At 35.9% G+C, this 26,980-nt stretch overlaps 1 protein-coding gene across 10 annotated transcripts in view; it reads left to right on the top strand.

Moving 5' to 3' along the window:
- Positions 1-26,980, top strand: part of PTPRK (protein tyrosine phosphatase receptor type K) — a 571,648-nt gene that overhangs the window by 441,000 nt on the left and 103,668 nt on the right. For all 10 annotated transcript variants that reach the window (XM_040474594.1, XM_040474593.1, XM_040474592.1 and 7 more), the window contains exons 8-11: positions 1,877-2,179; positions 7,907-8,016; positions 9,126-9,327; positions 12,896-13,001. In XM_040474594.1, coding sequence (XP_040330528.1) covers positions 1,877-2,179; positions 7,907-8,016; positions 9,126-9,327; positions 12,896-13,001 — 721 coding nt within the window. The remainder of the gene's footprint in view (positions 1-1,876; positions 2,180-7,906; positions 8,017-9,125; positions 9,328-12,895; positions 13,002-26,980) is intronic.

Below are 26,980 nucleotides of genomic sequence, written 5' to 3'. Positions count from 1 at the left end.
TTGAACAGTGGGATAAAATGAAAAGAATGAAAGAGAGTGATGACTTGGAAATAGAGAAATTTATAAAGGGGGAAATTTCTGATTCAAAATAAGAGGTGTTTCAAGGATATAAGTAGTAGATTTAAAGGAAACCTGAAACAGAGCAGTAAATATCTATTGATGTTTGTTCTCATTACTTTATGGGAGATTTTCATTCATATACTCCCAAGTATTTTGGATAGAAATCCTACTTTGTTATTCTGGATATTCTGTCACAAAGTATGGCCTAACCTGAACATGACCCCTAAACTGCGTCAGGTTGCTACCTAGCAGACAGGAAGAAAGTTTATCTGGAATTTTAGGATGATACTGCCTACAACTGCCTGGTCATCTTTGTGGGCAGTGGTGCCAAAGAATGTGTTTTCAGTCTTACTGGACTGAACTGTATGTGTCATCACCTCACTCCCGTGCCTGGTGGGGAAATTGTAAGCATAGAGCTAAACATATAAAGAGACTTTTTTTAATGATTAGAAAGCCACAGTCTTTTTTTCTAGCCTACTTACAGGGCTTAATGTAAAACACGTAAAACAAAAGTGATAAAATAAGAAGACTGAATACTGTGATTCATCAGAAGACTGGCACACAGCATTTAAAACCTAACCATTGGATTCCACCAAGGATTAATTTGCATATATATGTATGTATTTTTGTACTTTTGAAGTTTTAAATGGCCACGAGAGTGTGTTTCAGATGGCACATATAATACATTGAACTGGAATCCCAGTTTGGGCTTGCCATCTGTATACCATGCTGATTATTTTTACAGAACTGAGATTTTAATCTCAAAAATGAAAATTTATAAAAACACCCAAATTGGGCTTTTTTGTATTATTTATTTTCCTTCTTTTTCTTCTACTGACTTCCATTTAGCAAGAGCATTGACTATTCTTAGTGAGTTAAGGAAGATACAAACAGGGCTTTGACCTTGGCCTTGACTTTAATCTCTTTGTCAAATCTATGTATTAAAGCTTTGCTCTGTATTGGTTTGTTTACTATGTAGACTTTGCCATGGCCATGACTTTCATAGAGTAATTATTTTGATTAAGTTAGACGATTAAAGTTAGTCTTGCATGAGGAAAGAATACACTTGGGAAGCAGTGATGGATAGACTCCAGTCTTTAGAGTGTTTAGTTCTGCCAGCATTTTCCAGTTGAATGGAAATTCACCTCCCAGTTTGGTTTGGGTGACAGTGACTGGATTGTCAGACCTGAGTGCTTCCTAGAAAAAGATAGAAAGAGATCAAGAAGGATAGATGACAATGTGAATATCCACATGTGTTCTCACCATTTTTCTCAGATATTTTTCTGCTTTGATGAACAACATCATTACTGAGATAATAAATGTTAATTAATATCTGCATCACTTTTTGGTAAATGGTAGTTTAGTATTACAATTAGACTAATTAGTATACACCATAGCTTGGTGACATGACAAATCATAGAGCAGAACGTGTTGACTCTTATCCATTATGATATATTAGCTAATTCACTTGCTCAGTAATGACAAAAAAAAAAAAAGAGAGAGAGACAGGGAATTGGGCAGTAACAACAGCAGTAACCATAAAGGCATTGTGGCCACATTTTCAGAGTTTTGTTTTTCCGCCATGTTCCTGAGTACTATGGATTGCCAACATTTTACATTTCTTTTCCTATTGGTAAATCACAGCCCCTGACTGAAACTTTCAGGAATAAGACCAGGAATAAAAAAAGAAAATGACAATAAAAGATGACTTCTAAATTTTCCTAGGTTTACACATATGTCATGCTCAGTGTTTCATTTTGCCAAGATTATTCATTGGAAAGTTGACAGCTGTCTGCATCTTTGATTTATTTTTCAGAACCTATGCGAACCCCAAAGACTTTAAAGATTGCTGAGATACAGGCAAGACGCATTGCTGTGGACTGGGAATCCTTGGGTTATAACATTACTCGGTGCCACACTTTTAATGTCACTATCTGCTACCATTACTTCCGTGGTCACAATGAGAGCAAGGCAGACTGTTTGGACATGGACCCCAAAGCCCCTCAGCATGTTGTGAACCATCTGCCACCTTATACAAATGTCAGCCTCAAGATGATCCTAACCAATCCAGAAGGCAGGAAAGAGAGTGAAGAGACGATTATTCAAACTGATGAAGATGGTATGTTCATACTTCGTTATTTTAAAAAGAGGGAATTATATAACAGGATTATGTAATTGCTTACAGTTTTCCGTAGAGTAACCAAAATGGAATTGGATTCTGAAATCTGCTACGTGCTCTTAACGAGGTTAACTTTGAAAACAGTTTGTCTTTAACAAAAAAGCTTAATATTCTTCAGAGTAGCATCAAATACTAGATGAAATATCCCTGTAATGTTTTGTTTTTATACTTTAGAGAAATAACAACTACACCAAAGTTTAAATAAAGTTTTTCCTATCAACTGTACAAAAATAATTTTCACTGTTTGTGGCACTGTATCATTTACCTATTGATTGATGAAATGCACTTGGTTAAAACTTAGTGTGGTTTTTTTTTTTTTTTGCATTTACAAACCAATAATAGCATCTTTCATTTTCCTTATTTTCCTCAAATTCCTAATCTTCCTTAAAATTAGCACTATAGGGGCGCCTGGGTGGCTCAGTCGCTTGAGTGTCTGACTTCAGCTCAGGTCACGATCTCATGGTTTGTGGGTTCAAACCCCACATCAGGCTGTGTGCTGACAGCTCAGAGCCTGGAGCCTACTTCAGATTCTGTGTCTCCCTCTCTCTCTGTCCTTCCCCCACTTGTGCTCTGTCTCTGTCTCTCAAAAATAAATAAATGTCAAAAAAAATGTTTAATTGGCACTATTTACCTATTCCACTCATTTTTAGATGGATTTATGTAAGTTTAAATAGAAAAGAAGGTTGAAGTTTGTATCTTTAAGTCTAAATATTGATATTGACAAGTCATCATCTTTTATCCATTTTATTACCACCTAAGAAATTTAACTACATTATGTCCAATTTCTATGTGTGTTACTTCACAATGATTAAATAATAGGGACAAACATTTATATTAATATTATAATATGTGCACATTTACTGTAGCATATAGTTTGTCATTAATGTTAATGAATAGATTTCTTGATTCAACAAAAATGTGCCCTTCCCAAAAGTATGTACAAATGATGATATTCTGATAATAATAATAATGTATTATTTCAATGTAAGACGTTTCATTTTCAAAATTTACCATGATGAATGGAAGCATATAAGGGAAAAAGTGGGCTATTTAGTGAATGGAGGCAAAGATCAGCTGGGAGTGAGGAATCGTGAACTTTCAGTCCTGGCACTAATAACTGTTCCCTTACCCAATCTGTTTACTCCACTAGATTTCCACTTCTCATCTCTGTGTGAAAAGTTTAAATAAGATAATCTCTTAGGTTCCATCTCCTTCTAAACTTCTCCTTGAACAGCCTATCAATAGGGCCACAATTTTGTTTAGGTTTCAGAAAACAGGATGGAGTTCATACCCAAGTGTTTCCAATCTCCCTCAAGTTCTGATATCTCAGCTCAGATGTATGTTTTGATGCCTACCAACTATGAGACTGCCATAAGATAGGTCAATATACCACAGTTTCTAGAAGTTTCTCCTTATCACTTCAAGCTCTCTCACTCTGAAAAGTGGAAATGACCCAAGTTCATTCCATTATTTTTGTTGTAATAAAGGGAAGTGAGAGCTTTTCAACTTCATTTAGCTCAGATTTTGAAGGAAATGGTATTGTTCTAAAATTATGCATGGAGTTATTATTATATTCCTAAAATTTTCAAGGAATAAACCAAAGACTTCTTTATGATAATTGTACTTCTTTGTTTTTAAGGTAACCAAACATGATTACTTCAACTATCCTGCTTGAACTTGTACCTAATCGAAGCCTTAACAATATTTCAGACAACAAACCTTGCTTTAATAAGCACATAAGTGCTCATAAACTCCTACACACACACACACACACACACACACACACACACACACACACACACAACACCCAACACATGATTGTGTAAGAAAGAATAATTAGCATAATTGTTTCATAGATGGATGAGAGAAATGGGAAGTCTACGCTCAGATTCAAAAACTCTGAAAAATCTCTCATGTCATAAAGTTGGGTAAATATTAGAATGTCTCTTTACCCTAAATACCTTGTAACCCATGTTTTTAGTAATAAGAATGTGCTCACATATTGTATTGCCTACACTTAAAATTTTTTAAACTTGATTTATTAATTGATGATTTTAGACTCAGCTGCATTTGTACTTCAGCCAATCACCCTCTAATAATAATTCATTTTGATGCTATATTTTGGTATGGCCCTTATTTTGCCTGCCTTTCCCATAAACCAAAGAATGCAGACAGGCTCATGTAACTTTTTTATATTCCATTAAATTTTTAAATGCATTTTTGGGTGCACATACAACTAGATTAATAATCAGAAAGAGAATTGCGAAACAATCTTAAATTTTGCCCTAACTTCATCAGATTCATGACTGTGCTATTTATTTTATCTATCTAAGCAGTTTTATAAATGTAAAATGAAAATAAGTCTAATTTCAGTATTATTGCTTATCCTAGTTTTATTTCAACCTATGTTTTGAAGAATTTTTTATTGGATATAATGATATTGAATTGCATATTATTATTTCACAGGATGGTCATGAAGTCATTCTTTCTTCTGTGAGAATTTTTTTTCTTCTCTTTTGTTTTATATATAAAACTGAATGATTGAAGTACAAACTTTGTATAAAATATTTTCGAGGAACTCAGCCTTCAGATCTGCTCATGTGAGCTCCAGTTTCTACATGGAGTATTTGATATGACTCAATGTTCCTGAGAGGGGGACAGAGTATCTAAATCATAATCTATTGTTGCAAAGATCGATGGGTTAAGATGATCTAATTAAGTCAGTCTTACTAAATTATTGCTGCCCTATATACATAGAAAAAGAATAAATTATCAACCATCTAATAAAAGAATATAATTTCATGAAAAGAATTCTAGGGGCATCCATAAATCATGAGAGCAAAGCTAAAATGATTTCCCACCAGAACCCTACGGTAGAATTTATATTTAATTTATTGCATACATTTTTTAATGCATGGGTAGATTTTTTGTATGAGATTTTGTTTTCATTTTTTATCCTAGCATTTATAAAAATCAATATTATGAAGTTAGCTCAGCAGTAAAGCTTGGTTTGGGGACAATTTTTGCTAATACATAGCTATTTTTAAATGTACATTTATTATATTTTAAAAGTCTGTAGTGCTTATTTAATATAACTTGCCCCACCCACATTTCATTTTTCCTCTCTCTTCCATTTTGAGAGTATCTTGTAAAGGACTTTATTATATGCAAAAAAAAAAAGCTGAAATGGCTCTCAAATAAATCAGAAACAGGGGAATGAAAGTCAGCATTCTGTCTCCATTAAAAGTCGTTGATGTGGAAACGTGAAGTGAAATTCCCTGGAATATGAAGACGACCATGATGCTGGTCTTAGTAACTTCATGTTGTATTTACACAAATCAAAGTACATATAGACATTATATACAGACATTGGCTTCCTTCAAAGGTGGGGAGTTATTAAGTATAATTTGTCTGTGCCCCCTCCCTGACCCACCTGTTTATGTGTTTGTTTTGTAGTTCACCTAGGTGTAGGTCTTTCTCTTGTGCACTATACTAGTCCCAGTGCAAGGTCAGTAGCATGGTACTATCTTGGCCATAATTTTTCCACAAACTTTTCCCTCTTACAAATATGATCTGTGGGTAATTTCAGTGAATCCTGTTGACAAAAGAGAACCTATATAAGTAGAGCAAAGAAATACACACATTCTAGGAAGGCTCCTCCTCAATTCTACCTCTCTTCAACGCAGAATTATGCAAACATTCTAAACTATCTCTATTGGTAAACAATTTGAAATACACCTACGCCATTTTCTAAAACTTTGGCCAAACGGTGTTTAATGAACGCAGGTAGTAATTATAATACCATCAAATGAACATTTTGTCACTAATTGGGGGTCTTGCCTCCTCCTACTGCTGATAGCCACCATCTATGAGCATTGTGGAAAGGTGAAGAAATGGTTTTTCTTAATTACAGTCGTATGCTTTTTTCATTCTACTCAAAGGACGTAAGAGCTAACACTCTTGGAAAACAAACTAATGCCTCCTCTGCCTTGATAGACTGTATAGTCTGTGCCAACACTGTGAACCTGGGACATGTGGAGGTGGATGCCTTTGGTTAACTTCTCCCTAAGGCTTCAGCTGACAGAAGCATATACATTTCTTCTGAAGTCTAGTGCTGACATCTTTTCTGTTGATGGGTTTCTTTCTTTTATGTTTTTTTTTTCTTTCTGAATTTGTTATTAATGCACCAAATTATATTGGCTGTCCCAGAGGTCATAACATCATTCATCGCCTCCTTGTAGTCTGAAATAAATCTTCCTATTTTGACGTATCGTTCAGAATTTCTTGATGCTGCTAGCTACGATGCAGTGAATTCCTTTGATCCAGTGATTTTTAATTTATTTCAATCCTCACAAAATTGCTGTATACTTAGCAACTACATTTCTAGATAATGCCATGTGTGAAGTTCACTGAAACGTTAGATTAAGGAAAAATATTAATTAAAAACCATACTTGCCCAATATTGGGTCAATATTTCAAAAGAAAACCCCTTTTTTAAGCAAAGTAGGGTGGATATGATACATATTCAAACATCAGAGCAAGAAACTGATTATTTGTGTGAATAAATAGTAACTATGGATTTAGATAAAATACATAAAAGCAAATAGCAAAAGTATCTGATGTTTTACATTTTGTCAATAGAAGCTGACATGTTGCTCATTGCTGCCACTGGGTATTGTCAGTTATATGACATTTGCAAATAAGGTCTGGTCTGAAGGTTTCTTACTCTTGTCATACCTGGGGACACTTCAAAACTGGTTATGCTGATTGTTGAGTCCTAAACAAGTCTGATGTTATAAAATGGTTTGATGCTTAGGTTTACAAAAGGGAATTTCATTTAAAACACTGAAGCCATGATATTTGAACCTATTCATCTTTAAGTTTCTTAAAAATTGTAATAATCAATGCTGTCTTTTTAAGTTATAGAAATTTAATAAGTATGGCAATGAAAGTTATATTGACTATTAACAGAGATTTCAATTCAATTTTATTTTGATTTGGCTTTTAAGTCCAAGGAGTGATGGGGCACCTAGGTGGCTCAGTCCGTTAAATGTCCAACTTCGGCTCAGGTTATGATCTCACTGCTTGTGAGTTCAAGCCCCACATCAGTCTCTGTGCTAACCGCTCGGAGCCTGGAGCCTGCTTCAGATTCTGTCTCCGCCTCTCTGCCTCTTTCCTTCTCTCTCTCTGTCTGTCTCTTTCTCTCAAATATAAAATAAAACATAAAAAAAAATTAAGTCCAAGGAGTGGTGATTATTATTATAATTCATTATTTAATGAAATGTGTTTATGGAGACACTTTAGGGGCTTATCCCTGAATATCTTTCAGGGAAATATAGCTCTGTTCTTGAAACAAATTACAAATGAGATCTTCATGTTATTGGAGGTATACAACAGAGAAAACTATACTACACAATTTATTCAACCCTCCAAGGTGATAGAATATTCTTTTGAATAAAAATAACTTTGCAATTGTACATTTTCCACATTAGAAGTTTGTAGATTACTTTAAATTCCCATTTGTTTAAATCAGAAAACTAGTCACATAGCTTATATTTTTAAGGACACATTTTATTTATTTATTTTTCATTTGGCTTATATAGCTTACAGTATTTACTTTTTCTGTTTCTGATATAAGGATTATAACCAAAAATGTATATTTTGTAGTGCCTGGCCCTGTACCAGTCAATTCTCTTCAAGGAACATCTTTTGAAAATAAAATCTTCTTGAACTGGAAAGAACCTTTGGATCCAAATGGAATCATCACTCAATATGAGGTATTAGGAGAAGTTAATTGAAATGTGGGTTCAAGGGAGAGTAAAAGGAAAAACTTAGAAGAATAATGGAAAATAAGTAAGAGAGGATTAGGAGACTAAAATCATTTTTAGTTCTCCCCTCTTTTAGTTTGCAAATTCCTTGATCCCAAAATTCAGTTTCAAAACAAATATAACACCTAGAATTTTCTAATTCTTAAAGTAAATGTATGTTTTGTTGTTGTTGTTGTTTTAGGGACGCAAGATAGGCCTTTTCAAACAGACTTACTGGTGGTTGTAAAGAATGAATTTTTATAAAATTAAGAAACTCACATTTTATACTGTAATTTAGGGGAGGCCAATGAATGCCAATTGTTACAGAATAAAGCATGATTACCAAAAAAGGAAAATACATTATAAACCTGACTATTCCAGAGCTTCATCGCAATTTTGAACATAAATCATCATCTTATTTTTAAATATGAGAAACTAAAAAGAAGAAAAGATCATTTTAATTGCACAAATATGTTGTTCTGTTCCTGCATAGTCAGTGTTGATTCGAGCATAAAATATTTAAATTTCTAGTGGCTGCAGAGAGCATCACGGGAACCGGAATCACTAGTGCAGTCTTATAATTTGTGACTCTATTAGCATACTTGAATACTTACATGAAATTTGTTGTGTAACTCAGACAAAGTATAAGATGATGTTAGTTATAGCAAACATTTGTTGAACAGTTTCTGTGTTTCATATACATTAAAATATATGATATATAGGTATATATATCCTATATGTATATAGGATTGTGTCTATGTGTGTTTTCATAGTTAAGTCAATTAATTTATCTTTTGATGCAAGAAAATAGATGTATATTGGTCCAGTCAGATGTTATAACTCTAGGTATATCTATAGATGGATGGATGGATGGATGGATGGATGGACAGATGGACTGACATTAGATATGTAATGATAGTGAAATAACCATATCCAAATGAGAAGGAAGAGAAGTTTAAGAAAAATGGGATTCACTCCAGAGAGATGCCCTTGAATACTATCTTATTTAAAAGGGGTTTATTTAGATTATATTATGACTTATATTGGGTATGTAATAGGAAATATATTTCTTAAAACAGGTCAGCTACAGCAGCATAAGATCATTTGATCCTGCAGTTCCAGTGGCTGGACCTCCCCAGACTGTATCAAATTTATGGAACAGCACCCACCATGTCTTCATGCATCTGCATCCTGGAACCACCTACCAGTTTTTCATAAGAGCCAGCACAGTCAAAGGCTTTGGGCCAGCCACAGCCATCAATGTGACCACCAATATCTCAGGTATGCAGAGGAATAAAGTGCGAACAGGATTGGTTTATAATAGCACATCCTAGAGAATCATATGTATGCTGAGGGTAGTCATCTCACTTATTAAATCTTTAATATAGCTAGTTATTCATGATTGAAGGTTCTTTAAAGAATTATGTGAATATGGGTTATAATTGGTTATATGTCCAAACCTAAAAACATCTCAAATAATCACTTTTCATTGAAAGTGGTCTTTTTTAAAACGTTGTTTTATCTGAACTAGAAACATTTAAAAGTTCATTATAAATGCTAAAAGATTTATACTTTTAAGGAGTTCATAATTATCATGATATCAGATATCATAATAAGTGGATTTTATCCAAAGAATGATAGGAGATCTTTGATCTATTACAGTGCCACATTCCTTGTCACTCTCTTCCATTTTCCTTGACATCCTGGTATTTTTAAGCAAACATGAGCTGTTCTTTCTATTACAAATCTCACCTAAACTCATCTAAATTTCAGAATGGTGATGTGTGGGAGATTTGAAGTTGATAAGCATATACAGTTAAATTTCACATTATTTTATGCTCATAATTTCAGTTTGTAATGACTAGATTATTTACAGATGTAAATACAGATTTCCCCTCCAGTCAAGTCACCAGTTTAATCTGACTAAATTTGGCCACCAGTCAGCATTATAATATGCCCGAATTCTACATTAGCTTATGTAATGTGTTATCGTAGTTATTTAAGATTACTAAAATAAATACATTTTATATATGTAGCTGAAGAGTTAAATCTGAAAAACGAATGTGTTACAGGATCAACTACTTAATATATTAAAATACTGATGTTGAGTTCCTGCCTTTTTGTTCCTTTATGTTCATTTTCATTATAGTTCTACATAGCATATGTTGATAATACCTTATATTATAATACATCACTAAAAATGTCTACTGTTGTTCCGAATCTGTATCATTTGCATCAGAAGGAAGCTACATATTCTCTATTTTTTTGAAGTCTAGTTTCTATTTGGAAATGTTTTGAATATAAAACCTTAAAAATTTATATCATGAAAAATATTAGCTATTCCAATATGAGCTATTTGATTTATCTTATTCTAACAAAAAAAGAATTTGAGAATATCATCCATTATGTTAGAAAATAACAATGTATTAAATTTGCCAATTCACTCCCTGGTGGAACAATTCTAAATCATCAATTTAAAATATTGATTGAATCACTAGAAAAGATGACCTGGTGATATCACTGTACAGTGAAACAGGTTTCTTACCCTCTGGAATTAGCCACAGTGCTGCATTTGAGTCAAGATCTTTCACTAGAGATAGCTACAAAATTACATGAACTTGTAAAACAATGGACACTATTATGAATCATAATTTATTATGGTTTAGACACGTAGTTTTTATTGAATAGAAAATTTATAGTTAAAGTCCAGAACACCCATGTAGCATTTTCTTTGAATTATTTAGCTGCCCAGTTTTACTTGAATCAACCTATGTACATGGGCACTTGAATTGGACTTTAAAAACTAGACTGCAATCACTGTGTCTTTGGAACGTGAAGTAATCAAACTAAAGCTAATAAAACGTATGGTTAGTGTAGTGCCCGGCATCATTTGAAATATTAAGGTAACTTCTTGTTATTTATCCCTTGAGTGCAGAAATTATATTCCTCAGCACTTTAAAAACACTTTAAATAAAAGTGAAATCAAGTTATTGGAGGCATGGTGTGTGTGTGTGTGTGTGTGTGTGTGTGTGTGTGTGTGTGTGTGTTTTAATACACACATATGTTATCCACATATGTCTACATATTGTACATATTTAATATCCATTGATTCTACTTCCTGAATAACTCTCAGGTAATTTGTCTCTTTCTGATTCTTCCTTTCCATCTGGACCGTATTTTAAACAGCTCATTGAAATATCTTTCCAAGCACTATCCTTGCCTTCAGACTTACCTTGCTTCATTGTATTTTTCGATTGATCTTTGTACAGCATGTATTTCCTTCCTAAATTTTTTCAAAATCTAATATATTGTATTCAGTAGGATAAAGCCCAAACATCCATACATAATTAGCATTTGTATCCCTTAATTTTATGGCTTCTCCCATCCTCCACTCCTACTCATAGTCCAAAGTTCCAGGCCTACCAGACTGCTTGTAGCTGTCAGAATGCACCGTGTCCTTTCATGTGATGACATGTTCAGATATTCTGTTTCCTGTCTCAGGCATTGTATTGACTACTTTCTTGTCCTGATGAGTTTGTACTGTTCTTGTGACATTCAACTCAAGCATCCTCTGAATCCTGAAGTTGTCTTTGTTTTGTTTTTCTGACTCCCCATGCTAGTTTAGACTAGTGGTTTAGTTTAGATTAGTGGTTCTCCCAAGTGTGGTCCATAGACCAACCGCATCAACATCACCTGAAAACTTTCTAGAAATGCACGGTATCAGGCTCCTCCCTGGACCTACTGAACTAGAAACTCTAAGGGAAAAGGCATCAATCTGTTTTAAGAAGTTCTCCATGGGCTTCTGATCTGACTAGTTTGAGAACTACTGTTTTAACAAATGAACTGACTCTTCTTTTAGTCACCTAAAATTTTGTTATAGTTTTGTTGTTGTTGTTGTTGTTTATGAGATTCTCATTCTTGGTAAATATGAATCTCTACTTTCAACTCTACACATATCAGAGACCATGTTTTATTTGTCTTTATACTTATAGCACTAAAAAAATTGACACAATGTATATATTCAGTAAATGCTCAGTGAATGAATGAAATACTTTGAAATTTGTATTGGATGCCATCTATTATCAGTTTCTCTGAGAGTGTACACATTTCACCTGTTATGTCTTCCCTAAAACATCTTTCTGTGTAGAAATAACCAAAAGCCATTTGAGGTTACTTTTTCACCCAGTTCAAGATTAGGGAGCCCTCTCCCCCACCCAAAATATTATCAAATATTTTGAAAATTTATAAGTTTCTTCTTCTCAAGAATTTGGCAACGAATGCACTAGTTAATGCTAAATACAAACTAAGGTTCCTATTCCCATTCATCACACTGCCTTGGTATGTTTCTGTTGTGGCCCCAGTGGTGAAAGCAGTCCAGATACTAACACTGGGCCATTCCACAACCTTTAGATCGTATACAGCACCACCTCACCAGGTAGCCTCTGGCTCACTTCTTGCCATTTCCGTCTCTACATCTCCGTGTGCAAGCCCCTTACCCAGAGTCCCCAGAGTCGACGCTGTTCACATCACTTCCATGCCATCAATGCTGGTTTCAAGGTCCCAGGAAACTAAAAGCTAAAGCCCCTTCACAAAAGGTTTGGAGTGTGTGTCCAAGTCACCAGATGATCATTTAAATTTCAGTAACAAACCGTGGGCTTCATATCTTCTGCTGCCTATATTCCCAGGGTTAACATCCAGTTATGTATGGTATTCTACAAAATAAGGTACATTTCAGAAAATTAAATAGGAAATTTATTTTCCCCCATTCAGGATCATTTATTCATCCTGAACTATGATATAATTCTTTTAATTGACTGAAACTTTTTCCCCCTCATCAATCACTTACCAGCTCCAACTTTACCGGACTATGAAGGAGTCGATGCCTCTCTCAATGAAACGGCCACCACAATAACTGTATTGTTGAGACCAGCACAGGCCAAAGGGGCACCAATCAGGTAAGTGGGAAAAGAATAATAAGAATAGGGAAAAACAGCAATAGGAAAGCTGTTTCTCATAGCTGCTTAGCGGTCGATATAGTGGTTCATTTCTAAGAGATGTTCATTTGATGATAACTGTCAGAGGTTTTATTTTTTTTTGTTTTGTTTTTGTTTGTTTTTCATTTGGACAAAGCCTGCAGATAGACTTTTAAGAATAAAATTCTAAGGGCGTTTTTGAGATATTCATGCACTGAATCATTCTCTGTACTGTTTGATATAAGAGCACTGCTCTTTGATTTTTATTTTCCTCTAGTCCCATTTCATTCCACTTCCTCTGTCGGTATCTATAGAATATGGGCTTTGAAGGTATTTGTCAGAAATAGAATGAGAAAATAACTCTTATCCAATGCATTATTAAATGTGTTACGAATAATTTCATATGAGTGATTGAAAAATAGGAAGCTTTGAGGAAATAAAAGGAGATTAGTTTTAATGAATGCAGCTTATCGGGAATTGTTGCTTATCAGGAATTCCATAGTAAATATTAAAATTCAATTTGCCATTTCCTTGATCTATCCACCATTAAAATCTCCCATATTACTCTCATCTTGCAGAAAGCTATGAGCCATGTTTTTTTCAGGGATTCGGATTATTCCAATGATTTTAATTCTTCACATTTGTAATTAGATAAGTGACCAAAAGTTAAGCAAATTTCCATGGGAAACTTGTAGATTTTGTGGATACTTTTATTTTTATGCTTCTATTGAGAAATAAGTCAAGGCACGGAAATCAGTGCAGGTATGTCATAATTGGTTCATCTCAAGTCGCTTACATGTTCATTAAGAAAATAAAGTTAATCTTTGCTCCATGTATAAAATAAACACATTTCACCTTCTGAGCACATAGGAACCATTCAGACAAATCTGTATCAATGGAAAGGAAGACTTTTTAATTTAAAAAATTAATAAAAGAAATTGAGTCCCTAGGAAAACTCCATTTTTTGTCTTGCTAAAAATCATGGGAAAACCATGCCTGAGAAAAGGAGAGATGACTGAATACACTTGTCATGTAAACACTTGAGAAACACGGGCTACTTGAAAATGTAAAGTACATATATAGTGCTATTCATGAATCAATGATCTGTGAGTGAGTTTGATTGCTGATCCAGAGGAGAAAGAGAAAATGCCTGCATTCAACATCTTTTTCTATTGACAAGTAATCAGGGTCATTCACATGTTCCTACCTGTGATAAAATTTACTTTCTAGGTGTTCAGTTCTGTTACTGTTGTTTAAATGAGCTACCGGGTACTTGCATTTATCTTTGAAGAGTTAGATATTTGAGTGAATTCAGCCTTACTTAATGTAAGTTGCACACACCGTGTGTAATTATTATTGCCTCACCAGGCTACATAATGTAGCTTTCATTAGCTCTCTCTTCGTTTAATCAATTTATTACACAAACATTAACTGACCATGTATTATGTGCCTGGCACTGTCCCAAACATTATTTGTAAATCAAAGACACAATGATCCCAACAGAACACACAGCCTGTGCCCAGTTTCATCATAAACAATCAAAGGAGTCTGCAGCCTTGTAAATCCTTTGGTCATAATTGGTGTTAAGGAATTTTGTTGAATTTGTAAGTATGTTATAAACAGCATGCTTGGAAAGCAAAAACATTTCTTCTACTTTATTTACATTATTACAAAATTTCTAATTTCCAAAAATTCATGTAGTCTGAACTAGGGTTTATGCAAAATAATCTTTGATAATCCTGTATCCTCTTTCTCTGACACAGAAATGTGCCTCTTTGTGTTTGTTGGGAAGCCATTTCTCCTTTTCTGGAATTGAGCCCAGTGGCTGAAAACTACAACTTTTACAGTATAGGAGATTAATACTCAAAAAAAATAATTTACAATAAGAATACTATAAGAAGAAATAAATGATACATAAACAAATAACAACTATATTAAAATAATGTTACTGGCAGGAAAAAAAATCTGTTTCCCAACTAATATTCTGACCCCACTGTGTCCATGTTTTTTTTTTTTTAATGACTTGTCCAGCTATCTGGGGACACGGATAGGTGGGGATCAGGTGGCAGGACCAGACTGGCTAGTCTGCAATTTGGCCTCAGAAGAAGCCTGGTTCCTTTGCTTTTTAAATCTTCCCAGGAGATGATTCTGTCTTCTTTCCTCTGACCACATTCTTACCTTTGATATTGCTACCAGTAACTGGAACCTTATCTCAAGGTATATCTTGTCCAGTGCTTTAATGTCTTTGAAAATGAGGACCCAAGTTGATGTAATCAATTTTCATAGCACTGTATTTATGTCTAGGACGTCAAGTCTTTGATTGGATTCTTTAAAGTATTTGACTCTTCTGCTAGATTCTTTATTTATGTCAGGCTATTAGAATTCCTTATATGCTAATGCTTGTTGCCATTCCACTCTGTATATGGCCCATCTTCTCCCCTCCTATTAAAAGCCAGACCTATTTACCACCTAGCTAAACCTCCCAAGAGCATCCGTCCTTTAGTTTTTTTCTGCTAAATCAGCCCCTAAACACTAGGTTCTATCTTTCCCTACTTTACCATATTACTAGCCTGTGCCAGACTGCATTTTCCCATCCAGTTGCCCCAACTCCAGTGGAAATATCTGAGTTGTTCTGCTCTGGTCTTCATAATGTCAAACAGACTCCAATTCCTAAAGCCTCTATCATAGCACCTTGTTATATAGAGTTTGTACATGTAGTTTAGTTTAGTGTTATCAAGAAAGCTAAAGTTACAAATGGTTTTTATAAATTTATTGATTCCAATAACATTCAATATGCACCAGCGGCTGATGGATAATTGGAATAGAAATCCACCTAAGGCAATTTAGTGTGTGTCCTCCACTGGGAATGACAGACTCATAAAGCAATGAATGATGACAACACAATATGATAAGTGAAATGACAGCAGTTAGAAAAGGCGGTACTGGAGCAGAGTTTTGAAGAATGGGCTCAGCCAAGGGTCACTTTTGACAAGAGGGGAGAGGTTGCTGAGAAAAGAAGGGCCAATGGTCTTCTTGAAAAATTACAAAGCAAATGATTGGATATGTGATATAATGTGGTGCATTCCAGAACTGCAAGTAGCTCAGATCCTTGAGAGGGAAGGGTGTGTGGGAAAAGAGAGGTTGGAGAAATAAGCAGGGACCCGAGGGAGAAGCTGTTTAGTGCCAGTCCAAAAACTGAAGGTGGCCACAGAAGGACTGTAAGCACAAATTGTTATGAGCAATGTTATGTTCTTGGAAAGATCACTCTGATAGAAACATAGGGAATGGACTGGGAATAGACCAGACTGAAAGCAAAAGGGTCCCAGTGGGAAGTGCTATCGGACCACATTAATTAAGATAGAAGTGATGGAAATGTATGTGATACTTACACGCAGTTTTACACACATAGGAGATGTAAAGCTTTGATGAACAGAGAAAGGAATGGAGACTAGGTGAGAGATGAGAGTAGTTTTTATTTTACAAGTGGTAGCAGAGCAAAAAGTCATCCAAGAATTCAAGGTATTTTTTGAGGTAATATTAAGTAATAACAAATGTTTTCATTGGTTGTATTTGATTGCTACCCCAAATGAAAAAGAAGGCATGCTCTCTCTTTGGAATGAGTTCTTTTGTGTATTAGAAATTATAGGGGTGCCTGGGTGACTCAGTTGGTTCAGTACCCAACTCTTGACTTTGGCTCAGGTCATGATCTCAGGGACATGAGATCGAGCCTTGTATCAGGCTCCACGCTGGGCATGGAGACAGCTTACGATTCTCTCTCTCTCTCTCTCTCTCTCTCTCTCTCTCTCTCTCTCTCTGTCACACACACACACATACACACACAAAGAAAAATTACAATATTTGTTATATAATTTTTGTATTTCTTTCTAAAGTTGAGATATACAGAACAAATAATGTCCACCCTAGTGAAAAATCCTGTTCTAAATAATGCAGCACTCAGTATCACCAACCACTTTGTTCTTCTGTTACCCTTAAGACTGTGTCTATACACTAATGTCAACATGGGCAGTGCAATTCTGATGGTTTTTGACAAAATTATTTCTGAATATATAATTATTCTAAAGTCTGAAAGTTGCCATCTGACTTACCTACACCTTTGAATCTCCTTATCGACTTTTTAAGATCTATCCCTAAAACTGGCATCACTTGACAATCATTAGTATGATTGGCAGAATAAATATTACCCACATTTGGAACCAACTCTCTAGAATGCATAATTTGTTTTCTCTTTTTTTTCTAAAACATTTTCTATTCTTGATGAATGGATTCAAATTGTAGCCTGAATGATATAATTATAAATTATAATGCATAGAATGTCCCACTTATTAAAAGATTGACCCAATGTATCTGTGTTTCCAAATAATGAACATTGCAGCAACATATTACAAAAACCCAGGGAAGAGTTCTTCAGTGATGAACTCAGCTTATTGTAAGATGTAATAAATGAATGTGTATTTAACTGCAGCATTTTCCAAATATAAGCTATTTTAAGCTGGTAGGAATCTACATATTATAGGGTAACTAAATATTTATTTTGTAGGTAAAACCTAATTTTTCATTTTAATTTATTGTTTCTTGAGAAAGAGTATATGTGTGCATGCGTCTGCACACAACAGGGGAAGGGCAGAGGGATAGAGAATCTTAAGCAGGTTCCACACCCAGCGTTGAGCCTGACTTAGGGCTCAATCTCATGACCCTGAGATCTCCACCTGAGCCAAAATCAAGAGTCTGATGTTTAACTGACTGAGCCACCCAGTCTCCCCAAACCTAATTTTTCATTTTAAAAACATTAACTACAATGTATTCTTAATTAGGTAATTAGGAGATAGTCATGAAATATAGTCAAAATCACCATTTTGTTGCATTCACTCTGCAAAACAGTATGGAGGTCCTCAGAAAGGTAAAAAATAGAATTACCCTATGATTCGGCAATTGCACTAGTAGTATTTACCCAAAAAATACAGAAATACTAACTCAAAAGAATACATGCAGCCAATGTTTATAGCAGCATTGTCTGTAGTAGCCAAACTATGGAAATAGCCCAAGTGTCCATTGACTGATAAATGGATAAAGAAAATGTGGTATTAAAAAAAGATGTGGTAGGGAGGAGCCAAGATGGCGGAACAGCATGAAGTTTTTTTGTGTCTCACGTCCATGAAATACAGCCAGATCAACACTAAACCATCCTGCACACCTACAAAACTGATCTGAGAATTAACACAACAATCTTCACAACATGAACTACAGAATTCTGCAGGTACATGGTGCAGAGAGGTGAACTGGGAGAGAGAGAAGCCATGGAGGTGAGGGCGCCGTTTTTGCATGGGGAGAGAGGATGGAGACAGGGTGGAGGGTTGGAGGGAGAATACGGGAAAAGAACCCCCCCCACATAGGAGCTGGAGAGAAAGTGGAAAAGTGGAAACAGCCACAGGGACTAAACTAAAAAGGGAGAAAGGAGAAAGGACAGGGTTTAAATTCCATTTAGACTCTATAAACAGCAGGAGTGCAGAGTCTGAAACTCCGCAGCTCAATACCTGACAGTGCTCTGGTGAGAAGGACAAGTCTCCAGGAGCAGAGTGAAGTCTGGGCATCTTTGGGCCACATGGGAGAGGCGGTTTCCCTGCTGGGAGGACACCTGGTAGAGGCTGTGTGGCTCCCCCAAAGGCAAAGGCCCCAGTGGACCCGGGAGAACAACCACATTCACTGGTGCTAAAACAAGGTTGCTGGGGGTGAAGCCTGTGCCAGATGTGTGTTGTGATTTTCCATAACCTCTGAAAGGCTGCTGCTACATGATCTCATGAACTTTTTCTGGGATGGGCTGACACTCAGATGCAGTCTCTGGGCATCAGCAGCAGCACAGTCCTGTAAACATTCCTGGGTCCAGCTGGCACCCAGCCATTGCTTGGTGAGACCCTCCCACAGAGGGGCAAAATGGGTCAAAGCCTCAGTTCCTCAGAAATAAAGGGTCGGGTAAAACAGCCACATCTGAGATAAAACTCAGGAGGGAGTTACAGCCTGGGGCTTGGTCATGGACTGTGTAAAAGTGGGGAGTGGACAGAAGCCAAAGACAAAGGACAGGTGTGCAATTGCTGATTGGGGAGAACAAAGTTCCTATACTAGAGACTGGGTGGCTGGGTGATGCCATTATCACCACTCCCGTGCATGTGCATAGGCACCTACAAGCGCCACAACAATCTACCCCAGTATGCTAAGCAGCACTATCCAGTGGAGAACGGAGCCATTACTCTAAGCCCCGCTCAACTGGGCCAATCTCACTCTTCAGGAACATGAATCTCTCCACCTGCTTAGTTTATGGACTATAAAGCACTTCATAGTTTGAATTCAGGGAGAAAGCAAAGTAAGTTCAGTCATATTTCAATCTGTTCACCAGTCGATCTATTCAATTTTCTTTTTTTTTCTTTTTCCTTTTTTCGTTTCTTCTCTTTTATTAAAAACATTTCTCTAATCTTTTCTACTTTTTTTTACTTTTGTGTAAATTTTTTCAAATTCTATTTTACTTCCATCATTTCATTTTATTCTACTTAAGTGTATTTATTTTTTCAAATTTTCAAATGATTTCCTTTTTTTTTCTTTCTCCTTTTTCTCTATCAAGCCCTTTTCAACACATAGACCAAAACACACCTAGGATCTAGCATCATTTACTTGATTTTTTTTTGTATGTGTGTTTTGTTTTTAATTTTTTCATTTTCATTTTTTTTATTTTAATTTTTACCTCATTAATTCCTTTTCTCCCTTCAAAATGACAAAATGAATGAATTCACTCCAAAAGAAAGAACAGGAGGAAACGACAGCCAGGGATTTAACCAACACAGTTACAAGTAAGATATCTGAACCAGAATTTAAAATCACAATAATAAGAAGACTAGCTGGAGTTGAAATAGATTAGAATCCCTTTCTGTGGAGATAAAAGAAGTAAAAGCTAGTCAGGATGAAATAAAAGATGCTATAACTGAGCTGCAATCTCAAATGGATGTCAGGGCAGCAAGGATGAATGAGGTAGAACAGAGAATCAGTGATATAGAGGACAAACTTATGGAGAATAATGAAGCAGAAGAAAAGAGGGAGACTAAGGCAAAAGAGCACAATTTAAGACATAGAGAAACCGGTGACTCATTAAAAAGGAGCAACATCAGAATCATAGGGGTCCCAGAAGAGGAAGAGAGAGAAATAGGGGTAGAAGGGTTATGTGAGCAAATCATAGTGGAAAACTTTCCTAACCTGGGGAAAGACACAGACATCAAAATCCAGGACGCACAGAGGACTCCCATTAGACTCAACAAAAACCGACCATCAACAAGGCATAGCATAGTCAAATTCACAAAATACTCAGGCAAAGAAAGAATCATGAAAGCAGCAAGGGGAAAAAAGTCCTTAACCTACAAGGGAAGACAGATCAGGTTTGCAGCAGACCTATCCACAGAAACCTGGCAGACCAGAAAAGAGTGGCAGGATATATTCAATGTGCTGAATCAGAAAAATATACAGCCAAGAATTCTTTATCCAGCAAGGCTGTCATTCAAAATAGAAGGAGAGATAAAAAGTTTCCCAGACAAACAAAAATTAGAGTTTGTGACCACTAAACCAGAACTGCAAGAAATTTTAAGGGGGAGGCTCTGAGGGGATAAAATATGAAAATTAATTAATTAATTAATTAATTAATACCAAAAGCAGCAAACACTAGAAAGGACTAGAGAACAACACCAGAAAATCCAACTCTACAAGCAACATAATGGCAATAAATTCATATGTTTCAATACTCACTCTAAACGTCAATGGACTAAATGCTCCTTCAAAAAACATAGTGTAACAGAATGAATAAGAAAACAAGATCTATCTATATGCTGTTTATAAGAGACCCACTTTAGATCTAAAGGCACCTTCAGATTGAACGTAAGGGGATGAAGAACCATCTATCATGGTAATGGTCAACAAAAGAAAGCCAGAGTAGCCATACTTATATCAGACAATCTAGACTTTAAACTAAAGACTGTATCAAGGGATGCAGAAGGGCATTATATCATAATCAAGGTGTCTATAGACCAAGAAGACCTAACAATTGTAAACAGTTATGCACCAAATGTGGAAGAACCCAAATATAAAAATCAATTAATCACAAACATAAAGAAACTCATCAATAGTAATACCATAATAGTAGGAGACTTCAACACCCCACTGACAGCAATGGACAGATCATCTAATCAAAAAATCAACAAGGAAGCAATGGCTTGGAATGACACACTGGACAAGATGGACTTAACAGATATGTTCACAACATTTCATCCTAAAGCAGCAGAATATACATTCTTCTCCAGTGCACATGGAACATTCTCCAGAATAGACCACATACTGGGACACAAATCATCCTCAACAAGTACAAAAAGATCAAGATCATACCGTGCATCTTTTCAGACCATAATGCTATGAAACTCGAAATCAACCACAAAAAAAATTTAGAAAGGTAACAAATACTTGGAGACTACAGAACATCCCACTAAAGAATGAATGGACTAACCAAGAAGTTAAAGAAGAAATTAAAAAGAACACGGAAGCCAATGAAACTGATAACACCACAACCCATAACCTCTGGGACTCAGCAAAGGCGGTCATAAGAGGAAAGTATATAGCAATCCAGGCCTTCCTAAAGAAGGAAGAAAAATCTCAGATACACAACCTAACTTTACGCCTTAAAGAGCTGGAAAAAGAACAGCAAATAAAACCCAAAAACAGCAGAAGACAGGAAATAATAAAGATTAGAGCCAAAATTAATGCTATCGAAACCAAAAAAACAGTAGAACAGACCAATGAAACGAGAAGCTGGTTCTTTGAAAGAGTTAACAAAATTGATAAACCACTGGCCAGTTTGTTTAAAAAGAAAAAGGAAAGGACCCAAATAAATAAAATCAATAATGAAAGAGGAGAGATCACAACCAACACAACAGAAATAAAAACAATAATAAGAATATTTAAAAACAATAATAAGAATATTATGAGCAATTATACACCAATAAAATGGGCAATCTGGAAGAAATGGACAAGTTCCTAGAAACATATGCACTACCAAAACTGAAACAGGAAGAAATAGAAAATTTAAACAGAACGATAACCATAAAGAAATCGAATTAGTAATCAAAAATCTCCAAAAAACAAGAGTCCAGGGCCAGGTCGCTTTCCGGGGGAATTCTGTCAAACATTTAAGGAAGAGTTAACACCTATTCTCTTGAATATGTTCCAAAAACTAGAAATGGAAGGAAAAGTTCCAAACTCTTTCTGTGAAGCCAGAATTACCTTGATTCCAAAACCAGACAGAGACCCCATTAAAAAGGAGAACTGTAGACCAATTTCCCTGATGAACATGGATGCAAAAATCCTCAACAAGATATATTAGCCCACCGGATCCAGCAATACATTAAAAAAGTTATTCACCATGCCAATTGGGATTTATACCTGGGATGCAGGACTGGTTCAATATCTGCAAAACAATCAATGTGATTCATCACATCAATAAAATAAAGGACAAGTGGGGCGCCTGGGTGGCGCAGTCGGTTAAGCGTCCGACTTCAGCCAGGTCACGATCTCGCGGTCCGTGAGTTCGAGCCCCGTGTCAGGCTCTGGGCTGATGGCTCAGAGCCTGGAGCCTGTTTCCGATTCTGTGTCTCCCTCTCTCTCTGCCCCTCCCCCGTTCATGCTCTGTCTCTCTCTATCCCAAAAATAAATAAACGTTGAAAAAAATAAAGGACAAGAACCATATGATCCTCTCAATAGATGCAGAGAAAGCATTTGACAATATACAGCATCCTTTCTTGATAAAAACCCTCAAGAAAGTAGGGATAGAAAGATCATACCTCAAGATCATAAAAGCCATATATTAAAGACCCAACGCTAATATCATCCTCAATGGGGAAAAACTGAGAGCTTTCCCCCTAAGGTCAGGAACAAGACAGGGATGTCCACTCTCACCACTGTTATTCAATGTAGTATTGGAAGTCTTAGCCTTTGAGATCAGACAACACAAAGAAATAAAAGGCATTCAAACCGGCCAGGAGGAGGTCAAACTTTCACTCTTCTCAGATGACATGATACTCTATATGGAAAACCCAAAAGATTCCACCAAAAAACTGCTAAAACTGATTCATCAATTCAGCAAAGTTGCAAGATATAAAATCAATGCTCACAAATTGGTTGCATTCCTATACACCAACAATGAAACAACAGAAAGAGAAATCATGGAATTATTCCCATTTACAATTGCATCAAAACTCATAAAATACCTAGGAATAAATCAAACCAAAGAGGTAAAAAATCTATACATTGAAAACTATAGAAAGCTTATGAAAGAAATTGAAGACATAAAAAAATGGAAAAATATTCCATGCACCTGGGTAGGAAGAATAAATATTGTTTAAATGTCAATACTGTCCAAAGCAGTCTACATGTTCAATGGAATCCCTATTAAAATAACAGCAGCATTCTTCACAGAGCTCGAGCAAACAATCCTAACATTTGTATGGAACCAGTAAAGGCCCTGAATAGCCAAAGCAATCTGGAAAAAGAAAACCAAAGCAGGAGGCATCACAGTCCTGGACTTCAAGCTGTACTACAAAGCTGTAATCCTCAAGACAGTATGGTACTGGCACAAGAACAGACACTCAGATCAATAGAACAGAATAGAGAACCCAGAAATGGACCCACAAATGTTCGCCGACTAATCTTTGGCAAAGCAGGAAAGAATATCCAATTGAATAAAGATAGTCTCTTTAGCACGTGGTTCTGGGAAAACTGGACAGAATGAACCTGGACCACTTTCTTACACCACACACAAAAATAAACTCAAAATGGATGAAAGACCTAAATGTAAGGCAGGAAGCCATCAAAATCCTCGAGGAGAAAGCAGGCAAAAACCTCTTTGATCTTGGCCACAACAACTTCTTACTCACCACTTCTCCAGAGGCAAGGGAAACAAAAACAAAAACGAACTATTGGGACCTCATCAAAATAAAAATCTTCTGCACAGCAAACGAAACAATCAGCAAAACTAAAAGGCCACCAACAGAATGGGAGAAGATATTTGCAAACAACATATCAGATAAAGGGTTAGTATCCAAAATCTATAAAGAACTTATCAAACCCAACACCCAAAAACCAAACGATCTAGTGAAGAAATGGGCAAAAGATATGAATAGACACTTCGCCAAGGAAGATATCCAGATGGCCAACTACCACATGAAAAAATTTCCACATCACTCATTATCAGTGAAATACAAATCAAAACCACAATGAGATACCACCTCACACCTGTCAGAATGGCTAACACTAACAACTCAGGTGACAACAGGTATTAGTGAGGCTGCGGAGAGAAAGGATCTCTTTTGCATTGCTGGTGGGAATGCAAACTGGTTCAGCCACTCTGGTAAACAGTATGGAGTTTCCTCAAAATATTAAAAATAGAACTACCCTGCAACCCAGCAATTGCACTACTAGGTATTTATCCAAGGGATACAGATATGACGTTTCAAAGGGACACATGCACCCCAATGTTTATAGCAGCACTATCAACAATAGCCTAAGTATGGAAAGATCCCAAATGTCCATCGATGGATGAATGGATAAAGAAGATGTGGTGTATATATACAATGGAGTATTACTCGGCAATCAAAAACAAATGAAATCTTGCCATTTGCAACTATGTGGATGAAACTAGAGGATATTATGCTAGGCGAAATTAGTCAGAGAAAGACACATATCATATGACTTCACTCATATGAGGACCTTAAGACACAGGACAGATGAACATAAGGGAAGGGAAGCAAAAATAATATAAAAACAGGGAGGGGGCAGAACATAAGAGACTCTTAAGTATGGAGAACAAACAGAGGGTTACTGGAGGTGTTGTGGGAGAGGGAATGGGCTAAATGGGCAAGGGGCATTAAGGAATCTACTCCTGAAATCATTGTTGCACTATATGCTAACTGATTTGGATGTAAATTTAAAAATAAATAAATAGATAGATAGATAAATAAATAAATAAGATGTGGTATATATATTTATGTATACACATACAAACACAATGGAATATTACTCTGCCATAAAAAGGATGAAATCTTGTCATTTGCAACAACATGGATGGAGTTAGAGAGTATTATGCTAAGCAAAGTAAGCCAGTCAGAGAAAGACAAATACCATATGATTTCCAAAACAAATGAGCAAAGGAAAGAGAGAGAGAAACTAAGAAACAGAATTTAACTATGGAAAACCAACTAATGGTTACCAGAGGGGAGTGGCTAAGGGGGGGGGGGGGTGAAACAAGTGGTGGGGATTAAAGAGTGTATTTGTGATGAGCACCGGGTATTATATGGAATTGTTGAATCACTATATTGTACACATGAAGTTAGTATGACATTGTATGTTAACTGGAATTTAAATAATAGCTGGAAAAAAATCCACTATATTTTTCACAGTTATATTAGGAAGAGACATTGTCTGATGTTCCGTGATAGCTTAACAGAAATACAGATTAACATTAACATTATATGTGTACTATATCTGTATTGGTTGGAATGCAAACATTGTGTATTAGAGTTACTCCACAGGTCAATCAATTGTTCACTTATATACAACTTGAAACATTAGGACTACTATCCTAATTTGCAGAATATTCTATTTCATCTCAGCAATTTAAAGAGATTGTATAGTGGCACCTGATATTTCTAACTGCTGCCATGACATAGACATTACTTGAACTCCAGTAAAAATGCTTTGAAATTTAAGCAAAGATGTAATTCCTCTTTTTGCCCTATTTTGCCATCTCTTTACCCTTTATACAAGCTATAGGACCCAAGTAAAATCAAATAGATGTCATTTTAATTTATTCCACAGAATCCTAGGAGGTAGATTGTTTTCTATCTGAAAATGAAAGGAGGTGTGCCCTTTCTGTGAAATCTTCTCTCCAGCCTTTAAGTACTGCAGCCCCAGCTAATAACTTGATTGTGACCTTACAAGACACCCAGAACTCTTTGGTTAAGCCACTCCCAAATTTCTGGCCCACAGAAACTGCACAATATGAAATGCTTATTGTTTTGAGCCACAATTCTAGGGGAATTTATTTTGCAGGAGGAGGTAACTGATCAAAGCAGCCACGGAGCTGAATCTTCCCCTTCAGGCTTCTCCCTAAAGGGCACTTTGTCACAGAAGTCTCTCTTGACAACCACATATAAAATAGAACTCTTCAATCCTATGATTCCTCATTTCCCTTATCCTGCTTTATTTTTCTTTAGAGCACTTACCTCATCTTGACATATCGTGTGTTTGTTTTTTAATTTGTTTATTTGTATTTTGCACTAGAATGTAAGCTTCATGACAGCAGGGACTTTTACTACTGTGCTCATTGTAACCTCAGCACTTAAAATAGTGCGTGACATATAATAGGCACTCAGTACATATTTGATGAGTGAATGGATGGACACAATAGTTAAAAATACAATTCCCATTATGTGTAGCTAAATACCAGATAATATTTTTAATGTAGTGGGTTAGTGATAAACACTAACCTTGTAAATAAATATAATTAATACATTTTTTTTTAATTTTTTTTTCAACGTTTATTTATTTTTGGGACAGAGAGAGACAGAGCATGAGTGGGGGAGGGGCAGAGAGAGAGGGAGACACAGAATCGGAAACAGGCTCCAGGCTCTGAGCCATCAGCCCAGAGCCTGACGCGGGGCTCGAACTCCCAGACTGCAAGATCGTGACCTGGCTGAATTCGGACGCTTAACCGACTGCGCCACCCAGGCGCCCCATAATTAATACATATTATAAGACAGTGGTCTGGGGCCTTTTTTCAAACCCAGAATTCTTTTTTTTTTTTTTTTAATTTTTTTTTCAACGTTTATTTATTTTTGGGATAGAGAGAGACAGAGCATGAACGG

Source organism: Herpailurus yagouaroundi, unplaced genomic scaffold, assembly GCF_014898765.1.
Source record: "Herpailurus yagouaroundi ecotype Mexico unplaced genomic scaffold, PumYag 139, whole genome shotgun sequence".
Lineage (NCBI taxonomy): Eukaryota > Metazoa > Chordata > Mammalia > Carnivora > Felidae > Herpailurus > Herpailurus yagouaroundi.
Note: the sequence above shows the minus strand (reverse complement) of the source record. Positions and strands in the feature narration are given on the sequence as shown.